This window comes from Triticum aestivum, chromosome 2B (assembly GCF_018294505.1).
Source record: "Triticum aestivum cultivar Chinese Spring chromosome 2B, IWGSC CS RefSeq v2.1, whole genome shotgun sequence".
NCBI classification, from domain to species: Eukaryota; Viridiplantae; Streptophyta; class Magnoliopsida; order Poales; family Poaceae; genus Triticum; species Triticum aestivum.
Window position 1 is genome coordinate 658,624,715 of NC_057798.1, and position 22,685 is coordinate 658,647,399.

The window sequence follows — 22,685 nt, forward strand, 5'->3', positions numbered from 1 at the left end:
GGTGTCTCGGTCATGTCTACATGATTCCCGAACCTGTAGGGTCGCACGCTTAATGTTTGGTAGCGCTAGGGTAATGATCAGATATTAATAGTGGAAAGTACGGAAGTAGTTCAGAGTCTCAGATGGGATTCAGGACATCACGAGGAGCTATGGAATGGTCTGGAGGTAAATATTTATATATGGGAAGTCATATTCAGCCGGAAAAGTTCGAGAATTTTTTATGAGTACCGGGAAGGTTCTAGAAGGTTCTGACGGTTCCGCCGTGGGGCCCAATGACTCGGGAAGGGCTCACATGGACCGAGGGGTGGGGTTACAGCCCACATGGGCTGGCTGCACCATTCCCCAAGGCACATGTCATTTAAATCTAGAGATGAGGTCTTATCTCTAAATTTAAAGGGTTGAATCTAGAGATAATATGTCATCGCCAAGTTTAAATGGATTTCTCCCATGTGGCCAGCCCTAGGAGGGTTTTGTATGCCCTCCCCTGCCCCCTAGCCTATATATAGAGGGGGAGGCACATGAGGGCAGCCACCCCTTCACCCTTGTCCGTTGTCTCTCCCAACTCCTCCCATGTTCCTCCGGTACGTGCTTGGCGAAGCCCTGTCAGAATTCCGCTGCCACCACAACCACCACGCTGCCGTGTTGGTTCAGATCTCATCTACCTCCTCTCCCTCGCTTGCCAGATCAAGAAGGAGAGGATGCCACTGAGCCAAACGTGTGCTAAACTCGGACGTGTCGTCCATTCGACACTAGATTGGATTGGATCGTGAAAATTACGACTACATCAACCGCGTTATGACGCTAATGCTTTCGGTCTACAAGGGTGTCGGTGTCAAAACCGGCGGATCTCGGGTAGGGGGTCCCGAACTGTGCGTCTAGGCGGATGGTAACAGGAGACAAGGGACACGATGTTTTTACCCAGGTTCGGGCCCTCTCGATGGAGGTAAAACCCTACTCCTGCTTGATTAATATTGATGGTATGGTTATTACAAGAGTTGATCTACCACGAGATCAGAGAGGCTAAACCCTAGAAGCTAGCCTATGGTATGATTGTTGTTCGTCCTACGGACTAAAACTCTCCGGTTTATATAGACACCGGAGAGGGCTAGGGTTACACAGAGTCAGTTACAATGGGAGGAGATCTTCATATCGTATCGCCAAGCTTGCCTTCCATGCCAAGGAAAGTCCCATCCGGACACGGGACGGAGTCTTCAATCTTGTATCTTCATAGACGGGAGTCCGGCCATCCGGACACCCCCTAATCCAGGACTCCCTCAGTAGCCCCCGAACCAGGCTTCAATGACGACGAGTCCGGCGCGCAAGTTGTCTTCGTCATTGCAAGGCAGGTCTTCTCCAGCCCCATATACTTGTAGAATAGTGTCCGGCTTCTGATAAATGCTGCGCTCCTTGGCTTCCACGTCCAATAAAGGCCATCTTCCACGTGTCGAACGAATGCGAAAAGCCAGGGTATTTTTACATTTCCCCCCCTAGCTGCTCAAAAAGGCTGCCTATATAAAAAGAGACGAGGATCTAGATCCGAACCACACCATCTCCCCTTCGCAAGCTTTCATCGGAGCGCTTCTAACCAGAAAATCCATTCCATCATGGACAGTCGACGCGGCTCCTCTTCTCGCGCTCCCAGCCCCAAGCCTAGGGATTGGGAGAGATGCTCCGTCCCGCATAGCAAGCTAGTAGTGCTTCAATCCAAGGGTCTACTCCCCCCGGCATATATGGTCCCAGTTCGATCAGGGATTGTCACCTATGGCGGCGGAGAGCAAGCGGAGAGCGTCCCCAATCCCTCTCAAGGAGAGTGGGTGTGCCTAGTTCCTTATTTAATAAGGGGACTCGGATTTCCAATTCATCCGTTTCTCTGAGGTCTACTGGAGTTCTATGGCCTCCAGCTACACAACCTCACACCTACCTCCATACTGCATATTGCAGGCTTTGTGGCCCTTTGCGAGCTATTCTTGGGCGTCGAGGCCCATTTCGCACTGTGGAAGAGGTTGTTCTGCCTTGTGCCCCGCTCTTAGGAGGGGTCGATTTATCAAGTGGGCGGAGCCGAACTATGGCGCATCGCCGGGACCGGATACCTATCTGATACCCCTAAGAAGGCGTCCGAGAACTGGCCCTCAGAATGGTTTTATATGGATGACGTCCCCTTGCCGGACCCTGTGCGGATCGGCCTCCCTGAGTTTAACAACGCTCCGTTAAAGAAACGCCTGAGCTGGCGCCCACGGAATCCTCAAAGGGAAACTGACAGGGACGTCCTTTACTTGATGAGCCGGATAAGATTGTTGGCTCATTCCGGATTGACCATGATCGAGGTCATGGCCACATGCATTACGCGGGGGGTGCAGCCGCTTCAGTATAGAGGCCACCCAATGTGGGATTTCAACGGGGAGGACGACGCCACCCGGTGCGGTCGCAAGGGACCAGATTCGGCTGCCACTCTAACGAGGATCTTATCCACTTTGTACAAGGGAGAAGAAGAGGAATTTCTCCGTGTCAACCCACGGGGCGGATTTTCCATGTATAGCCCTCCGAGCTGGGTAAGCGAACACTTTCACTTATCTACCTGCTTTCGAAATTCCCGTGATTGAGTACTTAGTCTGACGATATTAACGCAGGAGCTACGCCAAATGGTGAAGGAGATCAACAGCCCTCCCCCACAGCCCGAGGACCCAGAACGGTCCCTCGATCCGGATTCCCAAGAGGATCCGGACTTATGTGTGGAGTTAATTGATGGGGTGTTTCACCAATTGAGTAAGGACAACACCTTAGTGGCCATTACGGCCGACTATCCCGGACTACTTCCAGCCTCAAAGGTAACCGAGACCGAAGTCCCTGTACTTTGAAGGAGATCCATCCATACCTTATTTTAAATGCTGCAAACCAATAGTGTTTCGTTTTGCAGGGGAAATCCTTGAGGCGGAGTGTCGGGCCCGCGGTGGGCAGCCAACAAGGGCCGCTGAAGCCAGCGGGCCAAAAAGAAGTGCAGACCGGATCGAAACTCTGGTGCAACGGTACGGCATGCGAACTTAACGCCTAGGGTTCATGCCCTCAAATTACGCTAACGCCCATGTTCTCCCTAGGAAGAAGAGAGCCCGCCGGACTATATCCACCGGCCAGACTTCAAGGCCGGGTCCGGAAGCGGAGGCGGACACGGGGCGCACGTCGGGCGTTCCTCCGACAGAGGATGTAGACGGGCTATCTGCCACCAATTCAGAGGTGGAGAGTGCCATGAACCACAGGCATCGCCGAACTGTTCTTCAGAACACATGTTTTTCCCCAGAGGCATTGAATGCCTTTAATACGGGAGATGTGTACCTCCGTGCCGCTCAAAATGGTCTAGTCAGAGCCACAGAGCAGTATGTAAAAGACATACGGGTGAGTAAATCTGATGGTTATATATGTCAGTAGCCCCCGAGACTTGAAATAGTTAAGATAACTGTTTTAAGGATCATATGTTATGTAGGGTCTTACAGAGAAGAACACACAACTGTCTCAGGAGCTGGCAGAGTGCAAGGCCCAACTCGAGGACGCACTGGCCGCTTCAGTATTTCCAAGGGGACCCCCTCAGGTAATATATGCTCCGAAAAATAATTCCGTTGTGAAGTGCGGCATGTGTGCAATTCTGACGATAACAATGCAGATGGGGCCGGAGTAAATCTGGACAAGCAACAGCTCCTACGCCAACTGAAGGCTGGCAAGAGCGTGCTGACAAGGGTGAGGCAAGAGAAAAACAAACTTCAAGACGCCAATACCCAGCTGGGCGAGGAACTAAAGGATGTTCGTATTCAGCTGTCTGCTTTCGTAAAGGAGAATCGGCGACTTCGACGCGGCATTTTTAGTAAGTGCTTGAACGAATTCTCGAAAAAAATCGGTGAAGAAGTCGATTGACAGAGCTATGTCTGTAGGTCTGCTGACAGGTCGTCCTGCGGAGGAAATGCCCGGTTCAACGGGGGACCTTCTTCCCGAGCTGTTGCAACTGCACGAACGAGTTCAGCAGGCAATGCAGGGCGTTGTCCAGGCTATGTGGACATCCCTCTCCGCGCTCGAAGGCCTTGGGGAGCTTGCAAAGAAGCTGGAGGGAGTGCAGCAGCGCTTTCGGTTGTGGAAGATATCGGCATGTTGTCAAGGTCCCAGGGAGGCCTGGGCCATAGTGAAGACTCGGTACACGAAGGCTGACCCGAACCACATGGCCGAGGTCGGCCCTATGGGTCCTGACGGAAAGGAGATCCCTGTCAGCTTGGTATATGGCCAGGTAGAGCTGGCTGCAAAGTATTCTCAACAGGACTGTAAATTAGACCGCCTGTTGGATGGTATTGAAGAAGAATATACTGAGTCAGATTGACTCTGTAATGTAAAATGACATGAAAAATGCCTTCTAGCCGGATTGTAGATCGTTTGTCATTGCAGACCTTTTATCTTCGACCTCTGGACCCTATAGTCCGGAGTGTGTCCGAATACCCTCGCGATTATGTAAGAACCGGGGCATGCATGGAGACAAGGCGTAGGGGTCATAATTGCTTTAGCAGACAAGTGCCCAACTAGTTATGTTATATTACATGGTTAGTAAGAAACATCTTCCAGGGAGAATAGTTCCGTTAGGGGTTCCTTTCCCTGGGAGGCATGCCCTAAAGTGCATGTCTGAACTGCTAAAAAAGAGCAGAAAAGCATCTGGGGGCAGATAAATAAACAAGAAAAATCATCTTTTAGTTCACCGACCGAATATTCCCTTAAAAACGCTAGCTTTCGGCTTCATCCAGTCTGAGGTACACATCCGGCTGACCCGGCAGTAACAATCGCAGAGGTGCTCCCTTTACCACCTAGCCGAACGAACGGGAACGTAGGGGTAAGCACAGGAGCCAGGCAACCCAGCTTGGCCAAAACTTAAGTCATATCGATGCATATAATGGTGTATAAAAGGTTCATGCGGAAGTGTCACACATGTTTTGGGCATGAGGCCCGTTTTATATAAACTTCTGATAAAGAAGCCCCCAGGTATGATGAGCGCGGGTGGCACGTCAAGTATGTGCGAACAATGCACATGCAAGCCCCTAAGGGCTTGGGAGAAAAAGGGTAGGGAGAAGGAGAGAAATCCCGGACAGCTAATGTGAAAAATAATAAAAAATAATAAAAAGGGGACAGAGGAAGGAGACGAACACGGAGTCCGGCGCTAGGCATAGAATCTTCGTAGGCGTGTTGTGTTCCATGCGTTCGGCTCGAGTCGGTTGTCCGATGCGTTTCGCAGACGGTACGCTCCACCAGTCAGTACTTGGTCGATTATGAAGGGACCCTCCCATTTGGGCTTTAGTTTATCCTTTTTCTTGTCCAGCAAGCGTAGAACAAGTTCGCCAACGTTATAAGTTTTGGCCCGTACTTCTCTGCTTTGATATCTTCGAGCCTGCTGTTGATAGAATGCGGAACGAGCTTTTGCCACGTCACGCTCCTCCTCCAATGCGTCCAAGCTGTCATGCCGATCGAGCTCGGCTTCTCTTTCTTCGTACATGCGCACTCGAGGTGAGTCATGAATTATGTCGCATTGCAGTACTGCCTCTGCGCCGTATACCTAAAAAATGGTGTGAATTCGGTAGTGCGATTCGGCGTGGTCCGCAGCCCCCAAAGTACGGAGTCAAGCTCCTCTACCCAGTGCGTGTTAGATTCCTTGAGGGATCGCACTAGTCTGGGTTTGATGCCGCTCATAATGAGACCGTTAGCTCGCTTGACTTGACCATTGGTTTGAGGGTGATAGACTAAAGCGTAGTCGAGCTTAATGCCCATGTTTTTGCACCAGAGTTTAACTTCATCGGCTGTGAAGTTTGTGCCATTGTCAGTTATGATGCTGTGGGGGACGCCGTAACGGTGTACGACCCCGGATATGAAGTCTATCACCGGTCCGGATTCGATCGTCTTTACAGGCTTGGCCTCTATCCATTTGGTGAATTTGTCCATCATGACCAGTAGATATTTTTGCTTATGGGTTCCTCCTTTAAGGGGTCCGACCATGTCAAGCCCCCAGACCACAAAAGGCCAGGTAATGGGTATAGTTTGTAGGGCGGTAGGCGGCATGTGGCTTTGGTTGGCGAATAATTGGCAACCGACGCATCGCTGCACTAAGTCCTGAGCGTCTGCCCGGGCCGTTGGTTAATAAAATCCGGTACGGAAGGCCTTGCTTACAAGGGCCCGGGCTGCGGCGTGGTGCCCGCCGAGTCCGGCATGAATTTCAGCTAGAAGGTTTCGCCCTTCCTCTTCGAAGATACACCTTTGAAGGACTCCGGTTGTGCATTTCTTATAAAGCTCTCTCTCGTGGACTTTGTAGGCTTTAGATTGCCGCACTATGCAGCGGGCCTCGTTTTGGTCCTCGGAAAGTTCCTGCCTAGTTAGGTAGGCTAGGAATGGTTCTGTCCACGGGGCAATGACTGCCATTATTGTGTGGGCTGACGGTGTTGTTTCGTTGGTGGAGCCACCAACTGTGTCAGAGTGTTCGGTGAGGGGCAGTGTGGTTGTGTCCAGGCTATTGTTTCCGGACTCTCCCTCCCATGATACGGATGGCTTGAACAGCCTCTCTAGGAAGATGTTGGGAGGGACGGCATCGCGCTTGGCGCCAATGCGTGCCAACACGTCTGCTGCCTGGTTATTCTCCCGGGCTATGTGATAAAATTCGAGCCCCTCAAACCGAGCTGACATCTTTAAGACGGCGTTGCAGTAAGCTGCCATTTTCGGATCCTTGGCGTCAAAGTCTCCATTTATTTGGGATATCGCGAGGTTTGAATCCCCGCGGACCTCTAGGCGATGAATGCCCATGGAGACTGCCATCCGGAGACCATGTAGAAGGGCCTCGTATTCGGCTGCGTTGTTGAAATCCGTGTACATTATCTGAAGTACGTATTGGACTGTATCTCCGGTTGGGGACGTCAGAACGACGCCAGCCCCCAGGCCAGCCAACATTTTGGAGCCGTCGAAGTGCATGATCCAGTTGGAGTATGCGCCGTACTCTTTAGGGAGCTCGGCTTCAGTCTATTCGGCGATGAAGTCGGCTAAAACCTCCGACTTGATAGCTCGCCTTGGCTTGTAAGTTATGTCGAACGGGAGGAGCTCGATGGCCCATTTGGCAATCCGGCCCGTTGCGTCGCGGTTGTTTATAATATCATTAAGAGATACTTCGGATGCCACTGTTATTGAACACTCTTGAAAATAGTGTCGCGGCTTCCGGGATGCCATGAACACCGCGTATGCTATCTTTTGATAATGCGGGTACCGTGACTTGCATGGAGTTAAGACAGTGGACATGTAGTAAACTGGTTTTTGGAGAGAAAACTTGTGTCAAAGGGTATGTAGACACACTCTCCTCTTGTAGCTATGCATCTCCTAGATTGATCTTGGGTTTTAGTAGGATTTTTTTATTTTCATGCTTCGTTCCCCATCAATCATCCCAGTCATCGGCGGACGGCTTAGGGCAAAGCAGATTGTGTGTACCATTACGTGAAAGATGTAGGTATGGGCTTTCACATAGTGGAGGTTTTACCCAGGTTCAACCCCCTATTCTATGGGTAACACCCTACTTCTGCTTGGATGTTTTCTCTCTTGTGTGAATCGAGTGATTACAAAGGATTTGTCTAGCCTATAGACTTGAGTGAACATGTCTATGTCTCGCACCCTTTTCACCTTATGTACTACGGTGAGAAGGTGGAGTTACAAGGGCTATGAGAGCCATGATGTAATAACAACCATAAAATGATGGCAGTTGCGGGTAGAGTTACCACGTCGTTGTCTTGATGGTGTTGTGGGTAACGTTCGTCTCGATTGAGCATGTCCTGGTCTAGTCGAATGGATGTTACGGTGGTTAATCGAATAGGCTTCATGGTGTTCAGCCGGATAGGCTTTACCAGTTCGGCCCAACCGAATAGGCTTCACTGGTCTGGCCCAACCAAATGATTTCCTGTTGACTACTGGGTCGTTGAGCTTGTTGGGCCGAATCCTTATCATAGGCCTACCCCGGGGCATCACACCGTGAGGAGGTACAAGCTATAGCTACGGAAATTGGCGAACATCACCTACTCTTCTTCCTTCCTCTACTACCGCTTTGCTGATCGTTGGTCATGAGATGACTGTTACTTCTAGCGCCGTAGTGTTCTTGGGCTCAGATTGTGCGCGGGTTTTTTTTTTGGTGAGTGGCACTTTCGCTTACACCATAGACCTTATTGTTTTTTTTGTTACTTCTTGTGTTCTCTATGTCATGGCAGTTGACCAATAAATTGAAAGTTTCTTCCAAAAAAAATTAGCGCCTCCACTAAGACATGGTTAGATCTCCGAATCAAGCCACTTTCCCTGCCTATTCCAGCAACAACAACAGCAGCTCGGTGCCCGATTTGTCCATTCCCTTGAGTTGACTCATGTAGCCGCCGTGAGACTTGAAACGAAAGTCGAAGAATCTCCTGCAAATGGTGCTTGCTCACGCCCTAAACTGTCCCCTCACGGCGTCGCCGTTTGACCACCGCAGAGCACACACGCATGCCGCGCGTGTCATCTGCTGATATCTCCCGTGTTATCGCGACTCCATATGTTTACTTCTGCCTGCCTATCTTCATGTCAACTCACTTGCCCAACAAAGGCAGCAAATCAACATGGAAAAAGCAGAGGAGTTAGATTAGGGTACCGGCCAGCAGCCCCCGTACGTCAACTGCCGGCCACCTTTTCCCCGGCCGGGTCGCCTTTCCTTTCCGGCGGCCGGCCTGCACGCACTGCACCACATCATCATCGCACTAATGCTGCTAGTGGCACGGTTCACTCGAACCCCAACTCCAAGCCGGCCACACACACACTACATGCACGAACATATTCAACTTTTAATAAGGTGGAAGTAGCTTGCACCAAACAAAAGATAAAGGGGAGAAGAACCATTACATATCATGCATGTACACATCCTGATTTTGCTCAAACAGTTCTCCCCTGTTTTTAAGACCCTTTTTCTTTCAGAAGTACAAAAAATAATAATGTATTGACCAGTTCTTTGCGTCCTTGCGCACTTAAATATTCATGAGTTCATGACAGTGAGATCATTATCTTGAGAGGGATATACGGTGAGATTATCACTCACCATTTTGACTCTAAATTTAGGCTGTTCCAATAAAAGTAATACTACTAACTAAACTATTTGTTCCTATCTTTTCTCAAGTTCTTTTTTTTTCCATAGTACCTTTTTTTTTGAACATCGGTACAGACACAAGTGCTCATATACACGCGCATACACTCACTCCTATGAACGCACACACGCACACCCTATCCCTATGAGCACCTCCGAAAGACTGAGCCGGCATATCATCTTGAAATTTACGAAGTCACCATAAGCGCCTCGTCGTCGACGGGAACGTCTCCTCCCACTGAATGCGCATCGCCGAAAATCCTGAAATAAATCCAGGAATAAATGGGAGCACCGGGATTTGAACCCTGGTGGGCTGGGGATACCACAGTCCCTCTAACCATCCAACCACAGGTTGGTTCGCTTTTTCCATGGTACTTTTTCTAAAAACATATTAACTCTATGCAGTCGTCTATGCCAGCCACGTACGTACGTATCTTGCCCGTAAGTATGAGAACGATCTGCAAGCGAAATTGTACCGTGTAAGTCAGAGGGAGACGTGCGAACCAATCAGTGGTTGGATGGTTAGAGGGACAGTGGTATCTCCAGCCCACCAGGGTTCAAGTCCCGGTGCTCGCATTATTCCTGGATTTATTTTAGGATTTCCTGCGATGCGCTTTCAATGGGAGGAAGCGTTTTCGTCGACGACGAGTCACCTACGGTGACTTCGTAAATTTCAAGATGACATGCCGGCTCAGTCTTTCGGAGGTGCTCATAGGAATAGAATATGCGTGTGTGCATTCATAGAGGTGAGTGTATGTACGTATGTATAAGCGTTTGTGTCTGTACTGATTTTAAAAAAAAAGTCAGAGGGAGACGTGAGCCACAAACTAGTTGACACGAAAAAGGTCCCGATCCTTTCCCTGCCCCTGGCAACCTCCATCTGGAGAATCCAGCGACTGCCGGTTAATTAGTTATCCGTTTATTTCCTGGAAGATTCGGGCCACATCGGTCGCTTGCGCGATCAGGGTTAGAATATCTTTTGCAGATAATTACTTAGGGTCAGTTTATTACATAATAGTACGAGTGATGCGTGCGTCCAAGTGAAAGCTCAGTTGTTGTCATCCTTCGGTTGGCAGTACCGATACGATATGTCATATCGGATTTGTACGAATTTCAGCGAGCAAATACGATCGAATTGCCTTTCCACGCTCTAATTTTGGTGACAAGAAAACAGAGGGATAAAGTGGCTAGTTGTACTGAGAAGAAAGATTAAGCATGCATGGCATGGACATGGTGCTTTACACTTTACAGCCTCCTCCAAGTTGGCTCGGCTCGTCCTAAACAAATAACTAGTTTATCATCATCCAAGTGATCGGCACCACAGAAAAAGTTAGTAGCTAGCTCAACAAATTTCCGCTTTGCCAACATGGGACACACCGCCCCAGAACGGAATATAGCAAGGAACGCGTGCATATTTCTCCCATGTGGCACGCCCCTATAGCATAATTTATTTACTTGTTTGAGAAAAAGCTTCTACTATAGCTTAACTAGCATGCTGACCACACCGTGCATGCACACTTTTTTTAGCCTAAAAAAAGAGCATTCGCAGCACACAATCAGATCCAATTTAGAACACTGAAATCTTGTTGAATCATACGATTGTCGAAATGGATTTCTGCAAATCCCCACCAAATAAAACTGTATCTTAACGAGCGATAGTTTCAGCGAAATCTACTGTTACTCTTAGCAGGAGATATCCGGCAAAAAGATAAAAAATCTCATCGGAGGAGATACGCGGAATAATAATTAATTAATTTGCGCTCCAAAACAAAGAGGAGTATATCCCAAACCAACGCAGGAAACGCCGGGATCCGCCTCACGAAAATCGCGGGGGCCGGCGCGGCGGGCCCACCAGTCAGCCGGCCCACGCGCCCCGGTGGCAGGCAGTCCGGCAGGACAGATCGGGTGGTGGGGCTCGTTCCGTTGGAGCGGGCCCCGCGCCGGGCATCTCTCCCCCCTCGCTTGACCCGTCCGATCCTACTCTCCCGCCCCATCCGACGGCCCGGATCGGATCCGACGTGGGTCGCACGCCCCCGCCCCCGCCCCGCCACGGCCGCCTTCCTCTTCCCCGGTCTCTCTCTGTTGCGTTGCCCTTCGGTTCAAGCTTCTCCCCGTTCGCCGTTCCCTTCTCTCTCTGCCCCCGTCTCTCTCCGTGGGTGTGCGTGGTTTCTCGGCATCTATATATAAGAACTCCACTGGTTCTTCTCACCCCTGGCTCCCTCCCCTCCCTCGCTCTCTCCCCTTCTCCCTCGAGGTCGAGGAATTTAATCCGGTCTCCGTCCCGGCCTGGTTCATTGGAGGGGAGCCCGAACAGGGGAAGGCGGGCTGCACAAACAAGGAAGGTTGGTTGCCTCTTGCCTGCCCGTATCTTCTTCCTCCTCCCGTAATCTGTTCATATGCTGCGTTTGATCATGTTAATCCCCCTGGTTTCTGTTCCTGTCCGTCTCACTCTCACCCTCCCTCTAGTCTGAAGAACCGGTCCATGTTTGTGCGTGTTAATCCATCTCTTGGATTTATTCATTCAGGAGAGCAGGAGAAGGCGATCGATCCAACGGATTCTTAGATTAAAATCGTCTCGCTCTTCGTTCTATTTTGTTTGATATTGATCGACCTTCGATTGCCGCCTCCAGTGATTGAGGCGCCATGGAAGGAAGGTTCGGTTGGGTTCTCCTCTTGATTGATTTCTTCCTCTCCCTCCCGCCTGCTCCTCCTGCCGGTTGCTTTGCCTGGATGCTCTGGAACCCAACGATTTCCTACCTTGTTTTTTTAATACTTCTCCTTGGGATGGACCAAGGCCGGCGTCGATACTGTTTCAACTATCGTGTGGCAGGGGGGGTGCCATGCCATGGCACCAAGTGTTGTGTTTTGTGTAGCCCGTACGCGTCAACTGCCTCCCCTTCCGTCCGATTCCCGAAAGGAGAGGAGAACCAGTACACCTTTCGGTTCAGATACAGTAGTACTCTGTGACGTGCTAGGGTGGGTATTAGCGATTTGACCTCACAGAAAAACCGATACTACATACTAGCTTCGATTCAGGATAAAAAGAGAAGGAGATGGTTTTAACGTGAAGGCAGCGCGTTGCAGTTAATATCTTCATCCTTTTTCCTTCTTCTTCTTCTTTCGAATGAACTGTTAACATCTTCATTTGGTCGAGGCACAAGGGAGATGGTTTGCTTGCCTTAGGGTGAAAAGTCGCCTTGGTACGGTGAAAACACACCTGCCTTTGAAAACCAGGTGGCACCTAGCCAATACAGCTGCTTATATGTTCTCATGTACAGTACTAAATGTTTGTTTGTCTGCCTAAGAAATTTCTGTTATAGGTAGGCCTACATGGAGGGAGGGCCACCACACGGCCACACCTAACTGAAACAACCAATTTTGTTAGTCATACTATTATAGTACGTGTTGATGTTGGTGCCGTACGTTTTTCAGTTATTAGTCATATGGCCACAACATGCCCCCTATTACGCGCGCCTGCTAAATCTTTGGCAGCTTTGCTGCTGTGTCGTACGGACAGTATCCGTGTCATCTCTCATTGCACATGAGACTTGACAGTGTCATGGAGTAGGATAGTTCACCATTCCTATATGTTCAGAATCTTTCTTTTTTAGGTGAAGAAGAATCGACTCAACTGACAGTTGAATCGTGGCCTGACTGATTTAATCTGTTCTAACAAACATATCTGATTTTCAGTCTCAGGTGATCATCTCTAATCAATTAGCATGGATGAACACATGGGACGACGGACGGTCGGCGGCCTCCTCTTCACCAAGGGGGGATCCATCCTTCTCTTCAGGGAGGACAGCTCCCGCCGCAAGGCCGGCGCTTGCTGCTCGCGCAATGGCTGCAACGGCACCCGGCATTCGGCAGACAAAGGCCGGCCAATGCACAGCCACAGGGAAGCAGCTTCAGCAGCAGCCAAGGAAGCAGCACCAACCCCCCGGAGGTCACAACCTGTCAGGAAACCTCCACAGGGAAGCAGCAATCCAGCAGGGCCCTGTAGCGAAACCGACAACGGGACGGGAGAGGCGGCGGCTCCCGGTGCCGGGCGTGACCTGCTGGCGCGCCTCAAGGACAGGGTGAACGCGTCGAGGAAGCGGTCGCTGGCCAGGGAGATGAGCAGCCCATCGTCATCGTCCGGTGGATTCAGTGCCAGTTCTTCTGGTGGTGGCGCCACCCGGTCATCAGCGGTTTCGAGGCCGACGCGTCGTGCCGCTTCCAGGATAAGGAAGGCAGATGAAGGCGAAAGCGCAGGAGGTAGTCGCAGGGTGCCTAGGAGGGACACCGGTGGTGGCGGTGGTGCCAGGGGGAATTCGGATGACCCGGTGATGGTTGGGCAGCGGGCAGCAAGGGAGCAGGCGCCTACCGAAGGGTTCATCTCTGGGTTCTTGGCGAGGTACAGGGGTAGTCTCCAGGGAGGGTCGTCTCTGCAGGATGGCGCCGAGGACTCCAGCGGGTACTGGCGCTTTGACGTCGAGGGCAGCGAAGAGGTAAAATGTCACAACTCTGTCACTCACCACATCATGATCATCCCAAAAACTTGGTGAACTGTAAAAACAATGTATCTGAACCGTGAAATTACGCTGCAGCTGGAGAACTACTTCATGCTCAGCGATCGGCACCGAGCGATGAGGATGGACATCGATGGCATGTCCTACGAGGTATGATCCCATCCAAAGTTTCCTCTTAGTTGCACATTTGGGATGCATTGTTTCTGCCTGTTTTTTGGATCATCATCTGACACTTGATTCTGCAGGAATTGCTCGCGTTGGGTGACCGGATCGGCACGGTGAACACCGGGCTTTCGGAGGACGCGTTGTACAAGTGCCTGAAACGAAGCCTGTACACGCCCACAGCCCCAGAGACACACCAAGACTGCGACAGAAAATGCAGCATATGCCAGGTAAAGTTCATATATATGCAGAGTTTCAGTATCACTACTGCAAAACTAAATTTTCAGGATTCGTGTGTGATCTGACACATGTGATGTAATTTTGTTTCCAGGAGGAGTACTCAGGCGGTGAGGAGGTGGGGAACATGGCGTGTAAGCACTACTACCACATCGCCTGCATACAGCACTGGCTCCGGCAGAAGAACTGGTGCCCCATCTGCAAATCCGTCGCCGCCAAGACCGTCTAGCACTAGCAGCCCCTGCTTGTTTAGTGTAAACAGATTCTCCTGAAATGTCTAGACACAAGATTTGTATTCTTTTTTCCATTCTCTAGAATGAAACATTTGTTTGTGCCTTCAAAACTTCTTGTCTTCCTTCAGTTCACAAGGTACAGTGGACAAAGAAAAAGGGAACAGGAAATAAACTCTTGATTAGATGGTGGGAAATTTCACTTGCTCAGTGGTTTCTCTTGTCAATATTCAGTGCGTGCTCTTTATTTGTGATGTATATACATGCCCCCTTTTTTAGTCAGTAAATCTCTTCAAAGGGTGCCGGGTGGTTAATAACGAGCATCTGTATTTGTCAACTCACACAGTCAGAGTTTAAAAAAAAGACAAATACTCCATCCGTAAAGTAATATAAAAGCGTTAGTGATCTAAACACTCTTATATTACTTTACAGAGAAGTGCTGTTTATTTTAGTTTACGAACACCCCGGTCTGATCTTATGTTCGAACCCTAGTGGGCAGGAGAAGATAGGCACGAACCCTAGGACTGAACTCGGGTGGGCAAGCTATTCTTCTTGCCGTGTACGCTCACAGACTATACATACATTATCCTATCCACGCACGCATACACAAGCTGCTATCAGTTCGAAATAAAATGTGTAAAGTGGTTGGAGGCGTACACGAACCTCATCCATACGAGTACAGACGTTGACGGGGACGATATCTACTTGCGAGACACCTTTGTGTTCCCTTCTCCACTCTTTATTTCGAAGTTCCTGTCATGTCTGACGAGCGACTGGATCAGATCACACGATATATATGCGGGCAAATGGGATGGGGTGGGAGCAGTTGCAACTTGGCGGGGAATCTCTGCTTTCTCTACGACAATGGCTCCTCTTTCCATAAGAACCTCAGGTCACTAGGATTTAGACAGCAGCCGACGTATGCCTCGAATCCTACGTCTCCGAAATCACATCATTTTTTCCTCTCCTTGAAATGCAGAATAATATGATCAGGCAGACTGAACGGACTCTGATGAGCGTAAGGAAATTGACAAGGAAATGGCATAATCCCTTTGTTATTAAGGTTTAGAACACACTTGCATTACCAGCAGCACATGATAAATTGTGCTCCTTAACTTATCTCACACCAGGAAGTTCCTAAGATAGTATATGTACAGATCTTAGAGGAGTACAGACAATAGTCTGATAACAATTGGTAGTAGATTTCCTAGCCCGATGCAGAAGTACAACAAATCACCCATTGTCCAGGGCTAGGAGGCAACCCTAAACTACGGAATGCTATTATTCGCTTCTTTCTTGCTGCAACTGAACACTGGACTGAGTTCACCGAAGACAGGTTCCGAGATTGAGCCGCTGGGGAGGTTTCGTTATTCCGGTGCTCGCCTCCTTCTATATATAAAGAAATGAACATATGGAGGTGGAGACGACGAGGAAATGAGAGCCCCTGGGCAAGTCCACATAGCATCAACACCGGACAGACAAAGCACCAGGTAATATAAAGTGCCATGAAGTGTTCCTGAGGAAATCGATGAGCCACAAGTTAAAAACAAAAAAAGCAACAGCAGCAGCCATGCGCACATCAGAAATGCGTATCTAGAACTAGTCAGATGTTATTATTATTGACAGCTACTCAGCTATTATGGATATACCATTTCTAATTCCAAAAAATAGTAGTACGTATGTTTCCAACCATGAGGTGAAATTTCCCACGACTTTTCACACCCTCCTATTCTTTATCCCTCATTATTTGTGTGTGTGTGTGTGTGTGTGTGTGTGTGTTTTAGGGGAGTGTGTGGTATTTATTAATGGGAATATTTTGGTCCTATTATATTTCTACATAGATTTCCTTTTATGCCTTATCTGTCAAAGTATGGGTGTACTGAAGTTGTACTGCTGTCCAAACTTTGGTGGACCAACTGATGATAAGTTTTGGAACTTCTGGCCGTGACTTATAAGCATGAGACTTATACCTAGTCATATGCAATTAGCTACCTGTCCGACTGCTTCACAGCCAATACAGACTGCCTAGGGCATGAGCTGGCAGGGGATTTTCCTAGACGTTGTAACCCATTTTGGTGGCAGGGGATTTTCCTGGCTTATCAGTATAATGGAATAGTCACACTCCATCTAAAAAAACTCACTGTGCTTACTGCGCACGTGCTTTGATAGTTTAGTTTGTAGCCTCTCTCGCTCCAAACAATCACCATGCATTATGTTAGAGCGTGGGTTTGGCAAGAAAAGAGGGCTCAAAGACATACCCCCAGTGTTGAAATCAAAACTTTACTGTTTTTTTAGTCTAAACTAGAACTTTTAGGCATCAAGACATTCCTAAACCAACTATTCCAAGAACACAAACAAATTTAACTGTAAATGATGCAGAATTCTCAAAGTTAACTTCATTTTACTAATAATCTCTATGTGTCCATACAGTTACGGCAGCATTATTTAAGAAATGTACTTTCATGTTTCCAACTAGCCACCCAAACAGTTGCAAATCTAGGGTTTAACATTACCTGTACGAGATGAACCAAGTGAGGATTTTCAACCATGAAGAACCTTGTCTGGATCTAACTGACCACTATAGTAACTGGAAGGAACAGCTGAGAGCTCCAACCTTCCTTTCCACTCTTCACCAGGCTTCAGGGTAATGGGCTTCTCAACAGCTGCAGGCTCCACACACAACATGTGCTTATATTCTTCATCACCAAAATCAAGAATGGTTTTTGACCTCCTCTCCCATGGGTTCCATACAGCTTCAAAGGGCAACATGATAACGGAAGTATGAATTTTGTAACAAGTTAAATAAGAATTGACACAGATAGGTACAGTTTTCACTGCCAAATTAACTTACCAGCATCTGGAAGCCCATCTTTCCTAAGCACAAATGTTCTTTTCTTCTCATGATCAATAATTGCAATTTTTGGTGGTGTGTCCAGATATACTTTATCAATCTTCACAGCAAAGTTTACAAGTTAGCAGCAGTAGCTTCATATAATCATATGTAACATTGAAGTGGCTTACTTACCTCTGATTCAAACACAAGAGCATCCCCCTGCTCCGTGAATCGCTCTTTTCCCTTCAGGTTGTCAAAGTAGTCCATTGTTTCCAGCCCTTCAATACGTACTTCGCTAAGGAATTTTGCAGTTTCAGTAAGCACATAATAAAGTTTTGAATTATGATGCATTGGAACAAGGAAGCTACAAAAAGTAAACCTAAAATTGCTCAATGTTATCACCAAAATGTGCATTGGAAATCATCATTAGTTTTTACTCACAGCAGCAACTGTTTTTGCACTGAGATTAGTCCTGTGCATTCGGTTAATTCAGTCAGTTCAGTTTGGTAAATACATTACAGTTTCAGTAAATACCAAATTATTTTGGTATGGGTTTGGTAAATACCAAACTAACCAAAGTTGACCAGAATTTAAGAATAAAGCCACCATATTTTACTTCTGTTCGTACATCTGAATATTTCAAGCTTGTTATGCACAATGCGGATTGAATAGTCAACACCCGGATACTCAGATTGATCAGCATTCTCAAGTGATTAAGTGGCAAAGTGTAGACCATGTCGCCGATCAGTCCATGACACACGCAATAACAAGCGTACAACCTACAGGCTAGACTAGAGGCTACAGCGGCACCGTGCATCACACAAGCTGACAAGTACAAGTTGAGTCGCTACAGCGTACAGCCCTTGCTAGTTTATTTAATAATAGTACACAAGTCCAATCTGCTAACTGCTGCTATGGTGCTGCCATGTGATCCATGTGTGCCACAGAAGGGTGGAAAACGGAAGCGAAACACTTCTGTGGACCTGGAACTTTGGTTTTCAGTATCTACCAATTCCTCCGAACTAACCAAGGCTAAAACGGTACCAGATATTGATATATTGTACCAAAAAATCTAAAACCGCAAAAACCTGGTTCAGTTCAGTTTTAATATGCAGTGTCTTAACTGAGATAAGCACTCTGGGTTACAGAATTATCAATGGGCAAACTCAAGCAAAACTTTAGAAACCCTGTTCCACAGTGTCCACTATCTAAGCATGAGGATGCAGTATTCTAACAAGCCAGGATAGGTAACAATTTTGCCCTTATCCATTGACTCAATCCCAACGAGAGGAAACAACTTAACACCCAAGCATACACTTATTTATCTGCAATAATTTAATAATTACTTGAATATGTTTTCTCTACTGTCATACTGCTGGCACTAACCAATAAAAGCAAGACCAATATTTTGAAAAGTTGTCCATATGCCCGGCACTAACAATATGAGAATCAGAATTAAAGCAGCAGAGTTTCGCATCTGCTCCAAGAAAATGTTCTGAATTTACTAGCCTTGGTTTAATACAAGCGCCGCAACTATCACATACATGAGCCTGTACCATGGTATTAGCAATATGAAACCAGGGTAGAAAACCAGCATATTTGTACATCTGCTCCATTTTTTAACGAAACTACTGGTCTTAGACTCTTGGTAGTTGGCTCAGTACCAATGACACAAATACCATGTATATAAGCCTATTGAAAGGTGGATCGGTGTCTGGTGGTGCACCATTGCCGAGTAAACCCAAGCACATATACCACTGGATGTCTGGACAGCTTTACACTAACATGATTTCACTGTTGCAATTCTAAACCCTTGGAGAAGTTTGAGCTTGAAATATCCAGGGAGGGAAAAAAACTGAGGAAAGGGAGGAAAAGAAATTGCAAAGCATAGGCGCACCTTATGTCAGACACGGAGAAGTATGTATGATATGCAAATGTAAATGAGAAAGGCTTTCCATCAGTGTTGGTGTTTCTAATTCGAGAAGTGAGAAACAAATCTCCTTTGGGTCCAAGAGCAACTCTTAACCGGAATTCGAATCTGTAAGTCATAATTTGTCCAAAACATGAGCAGAATCAGAATTGGCGACATGAAGAAAAGGAAGGAAACATGATCTCTGGATGGTAGATCACGGACCTGTGAGGCCAAATCTTGAGATCTTCTTCAGAAGGCTTCAGAATGAGGTCTGCATAAGTTTTAATACCAGTGTTTACTGGGAGTGGTGGAGGATTATCATCAACGAGCCATAGCCGGTTCCTTGCAAATCCATGTTTTTCAAGATTTCCATGTGTTCCAAACTGCATTAATATAGTTCATTTGGATGACCAGAGAAGGCTTACATTACAAGGAATTTATGGAAGTAAATATAGATGAAGCTGCCATACCTGGGGAAAGCAAATTGGTATGCCACCACGAATTGCTCCCGGGGACTTGAAAATTGCCTGAAAAGGATTGTATTTTGAAACCACAATTCAGAGATGCTATAATTACTGCAGTAACACGTAACAAATCAAATAATTAAGTAATATATGCCAGTATTACAGTGTGAAACTTCGTAATTAATGGGGCTAAACTTCCAACGGTGCAAAATAAATATAACACCTAACATGGCCAAAATTGCCAATACAGGCGAAGATGAGGCAGTTGTTTGTGGTTATGCTCAAAAGGACACTTGATCAGAATGTGATAGGCTTGTGGTCAAATGGGGACAAACAACAAAATTAATTAGTGGGACAAGGATGACAGGATGTGTCAATGCATCCTATAGAAGTTTATCGATACAACAAAATAATGACTTAGCCAATGAAGTCATCCATGACCTCATGAATGCCTCCGTACCTTGCTGCTTACAAAAAGTAACTCATCCCCCTGCTCATTCTTCCAAGAGGTAACTTGTCCTCCATATAGACGGACCTAGCAAAAGACAAGACAATTGATTAGCAAGACTGGTCTGAGTCTAAAAAGGTGATGATAATTGGCAATAATACACGTAGGGACCAGGCCATAAATATTTATTTTGCAGCACGGATAATTCTTGAGATTTGGCAGAATAAGGGTGGAAGGTTAGGTAGCAATAATGCAGGAGAATTCAGAATGGTTGATCTGAATCCTACTTGTACGCACGCATGACACAAAACAGAAGTTTAGAGCCTTTTTGCCTGACAAACTTTAAGTACTGCCATGACAAGAGTAAAAAGAAGGATTAATCCAAACATCTGACTAAAATGCTAACCTACTCGTCATGGCACAACTCATTCATCTACAAATGACACTGCCGTCTTTGTAACAATAGCTCCACAGACCACAAACAGGTTTTCCTTACCAGTTGGCACTGATATGCTTATAAATGGCATATGGTGGCAAACTAATTTTAATGAGATCAAATTTCACCATTTTTCAACCTTACGGTTCTTAATAAGCTATAAAGGCTCCTCAGAGACTGAGAGGTAGACAAAAGTAGATGCCTTCGGTAAGACTACTGGGGTTTTGTTTGCTAGTCCCTGCCCCTCCATTCCAATAATGCATGACCGGGAAACAGAGCAACGCATACTCAAGTTCATCTTGTAATTCTAAAGTTGTCTTTGGTATAGCTAAGTTCACAAGTTGAAACACACCTCCCATAGCTTAGTGCTTCGGGCGAGCAAGACCCTGTCATGCTAAGCAGCTGGCACAAGCTGACAAGTACACCGAAAGGAACACATCAATCAAAGTTAAATTTGGTATGCAGGTGACTCGATCGGCCTAACACGCCAGAACCACAATCAGGAACCCACTGCCCTGTGGTTCCCACAACTTGTCATTAAAAAAGGAGGATTGGTAGGATAGCACCTCCCCCTAAAAAAGGGCCATCAGACGCATATGGGACCAAACGCCAGCAGACAGGGGATTAGCCATCCGATCCTGGAAACGTTAGGGGGGTAACCTACCTAGTCCCCTCTCGCTTCCGAGAGGTAGCATAGTCGGTGCGTCTTTTCCGCTGGGTCCCCGAACATGATAAAGAATTAAAGATGATTGTCTGCGTAAAACTTGTGTCCTATCGGTTATCACCATCACATCTTACCCAGTCCAGCTACCAAGCTGTGAATGCTACAGTGACGTGTGGCCGCAGCCGCGTCTCTTGGCTTTTGATTTTTTACAGGATTTGCGCGCACACAAAAGTATTTTGGTTTGAGCCAACTCGCGAAATCTGATTGCAGCAGCGCTCCCCGGCGATTAAACTGCGTTTGACTGACGGGAGGACGGCGAAATGGCACCGCGAATTCCTCTGATCAAAAGGGGAAAGATAAAAAGAGACGCTAAGAATTAAACCCTATCATCAGAGCGCGGTACGACATAATGCGCCTCGATTTGATGGGCCAGCCGAACCACGAAATCCGCCCGAAAATCGCGCGCGCCGGACGCCTGTGATTCTGAAGCCGGCGCCCCTGCCCCTCCTTAACGCGCGCGCGCCGGCGGAGCCCCGCGACGGATCCGCGCGGAATGCGCTCCGAATCGGCTCAAAACGGGCGGGGGAGCGGGAGGGGAGGGGGGAGGGGGGAGGGGGGAGAGGCGGCCGTGTACCTCGGCGGTGAACCCGCGCGGGTCGCGGAGCACGATCTTGTCGAGGCCGGAGGGGCCCTTGGCGCGCTCGAGGAGCGGCGGCTGCAGCTTGGGCGACTTGGGCGTCGGGGGCGGCGAGGACGCGCCGGCCATTCCCCACCACCAGCTCGCGTCCCGCGCCTTCCTTTTCGTCCGCCTGGTGGAGAGGGAGAGAGCGAGTGGAAGGGGATGGAGATAGTGGAGTGTGGAGAAGAGAGGAATCCAAAGCGTGACGGCGAGTATTTATAGCCGGAGTGAGGAGGAAGAAGAAGAAGAGAGTGGGTTTGTTCTAGTGGTGTGGTGTGGCCTGGCCGTGTGGGTCGCCCGTGTCTGACTGGGCTCAAGGGCCTACAGGGGCGCGTGCGTCATCGGCTTTGCTGGCGCGTCCGGTCAAGCCTCGGTGTCATCCATGTCATCGTGTTTGTCCGGCAAAATTGACAAATTTGACCTATAAACGAAATCAAATCACAGAATGAACTGTCCGTGAAACTATTTCACGCGGCTGACCTTTTTGTGTGACGCCCGACACGAAGGCGCCACACTACAATGTGCAACGCCTCACAGATGGGCGCTACACGCCTGGCCAGCGTCGCATATGTGTGATCCGAAAATTACTAAGTCAGTGTGCAGCGCCTGAGAGCTAGACGCCACACTGTACAGTGTAGCGCCTTGCTTCTAGGCGTTGCACTAGTGGTTGCTTCATTTTGTAATGCAACCACTAGTGCAGCGCCTGAGAGCTAGGCGCCACACTATACAGTGCAGCGCCTAGCTCTTAGGCTCTGCACAATGACTTAGCAATTTTTAGGCAGTTTGGGGTGCAACGCTGGCCAGGCGTGTAGCGCCTATCTGTGAGGCGTTGTAAAATGTAGTGTGACGCCTTCGTGTCGGACGTCACACAAAAAGGTCAGCCGCGTGAAATAGTTTCACGGGCAGTTCATTCTGTGATTTGATTTCATCCACAGGTCAAATTTATCAAATTTGCCTGTTTGTC

General features: G+C 48.0%; 2 protein-coding genes across 3 annotated transcripts; one reads left to right on the forward strand and one right to left on the reverse strand.

The window, feature by feature from the left end:
* The first annotated feature begins 11,226 nt into the window (after positions 1-11,226).
* On the forward strand, positions 11,227-14,495 carry LOC123046535 (E3 ubiquitin-protein ligase RLIM). 2 transcript variants are annotated; one of them, XM_044469934.1, is made up of 6 exons: positions 11,249-11,487; positions 11,671-11,799; positions 12,839-13,635; positions 13,735-13,806; positions 13,902-14,048; positions 14,150-14,495. In XM_044469934.1, exons 3-6 carry the CDS (start codon positions 12,868-12,870, stop codon positions 14,282-14,284), a joined length of 1,122 nt encoding a protein of 373 aa, XP_044325869.1. In that variant the 5' UTR covers positions 11,249-11,487; positions 11,671-11,799; positions 12,839-12,867; the 3' UTR covers positions 14,285-14,495. The 2 variants fall into 2 exon arrangements, with proteins under 2 accessions (XP_044325868.1, XP_044325869.1); XM_044469933.1 differs by lacking the exon at positions 11,671-11,799 and having other exon boundaries at positions 11,227-11,487.
* Positions 14,496-15,324: 829 nt separating this feature from the next.
* Positions 15,325-21,965, reverse strand: LOC123046536 (putative glucose-6-phosphate 1-epimerase). Its single transcript, XM_044469935.1, has 9 exons — positions 21,677-21,965; positions 19,955-20,029; positions 19,501-19,557; positions 19,253-19,413; positions 19,016-19,156; positions 17,311-17,413; positions 17,137-17,236; positions 16,799-17,038; positions 15,325-15,801 (listed from the first exon to the last, which is right to left on the reverse strand). The coding sequence occupies exons 1-8, from the start codon at positions 21,806-21,808 to the stop codon at positions 16,827-16,829; spliced, it is 981 nt and encodes a 326-aa protein (XP_044325870.1). The 5' UTR covers positions 21,809-21,965; the 3' UTR covers positions 15,325-15,801; positions 16,799-16,826.
* Between the last annotated feature and the right edge of the window lie 720 nt (positions 21,966-22,685).

Excerpts from the sequence above, each read along its gene's own strand:
- LOC123046535 (XM_044469933.1), top strand. The coding sequence starts at position 12,868 with ATGGATGAACACATGGGACGACGGACGGTCGGCGGCCTCCTCTTCACC. Across the intron at positions 13,636-13,734 it reads ACGTCGAGGGCAGCGAAGAG|CTGGAGAACTACTTCATGCT; the intron begins GTAAAATGTCAC and ends ATTACGCTGCAG. Across the intron at positions 14,049-14,149 it reads GAAAATGCAGCATATGCCAG|GAGGAGTACTCAGGCGGTGA; the intron begins GTAAAGTTCATA and ends TTTTGTTTCCAG.
- LOC123046536 (XM_044469935.1), bottom strand. The coding sequence starts at position 21,808 with ATGGCCGGCGCGTCCTCGCCGCCCCCGACGCCCAAGTCGCCCAAGCTG. Across the intron at positions 19,558-19,954 it reads TACTTTTTGTAAGCAGCAAG|GCAATTTTCAAGTCCCCGGG; the intron begins GTACGGAGGCAT and ends AATCCTTTTCAG. Across the intron at positions 17,414-19,015 it reads TTCTCCGTGTCTGACATAAG|CGAAGTACGTATTGAAGGGC; the intron begins GTGCGCCTATGC and ends AAAATTCCTTAG.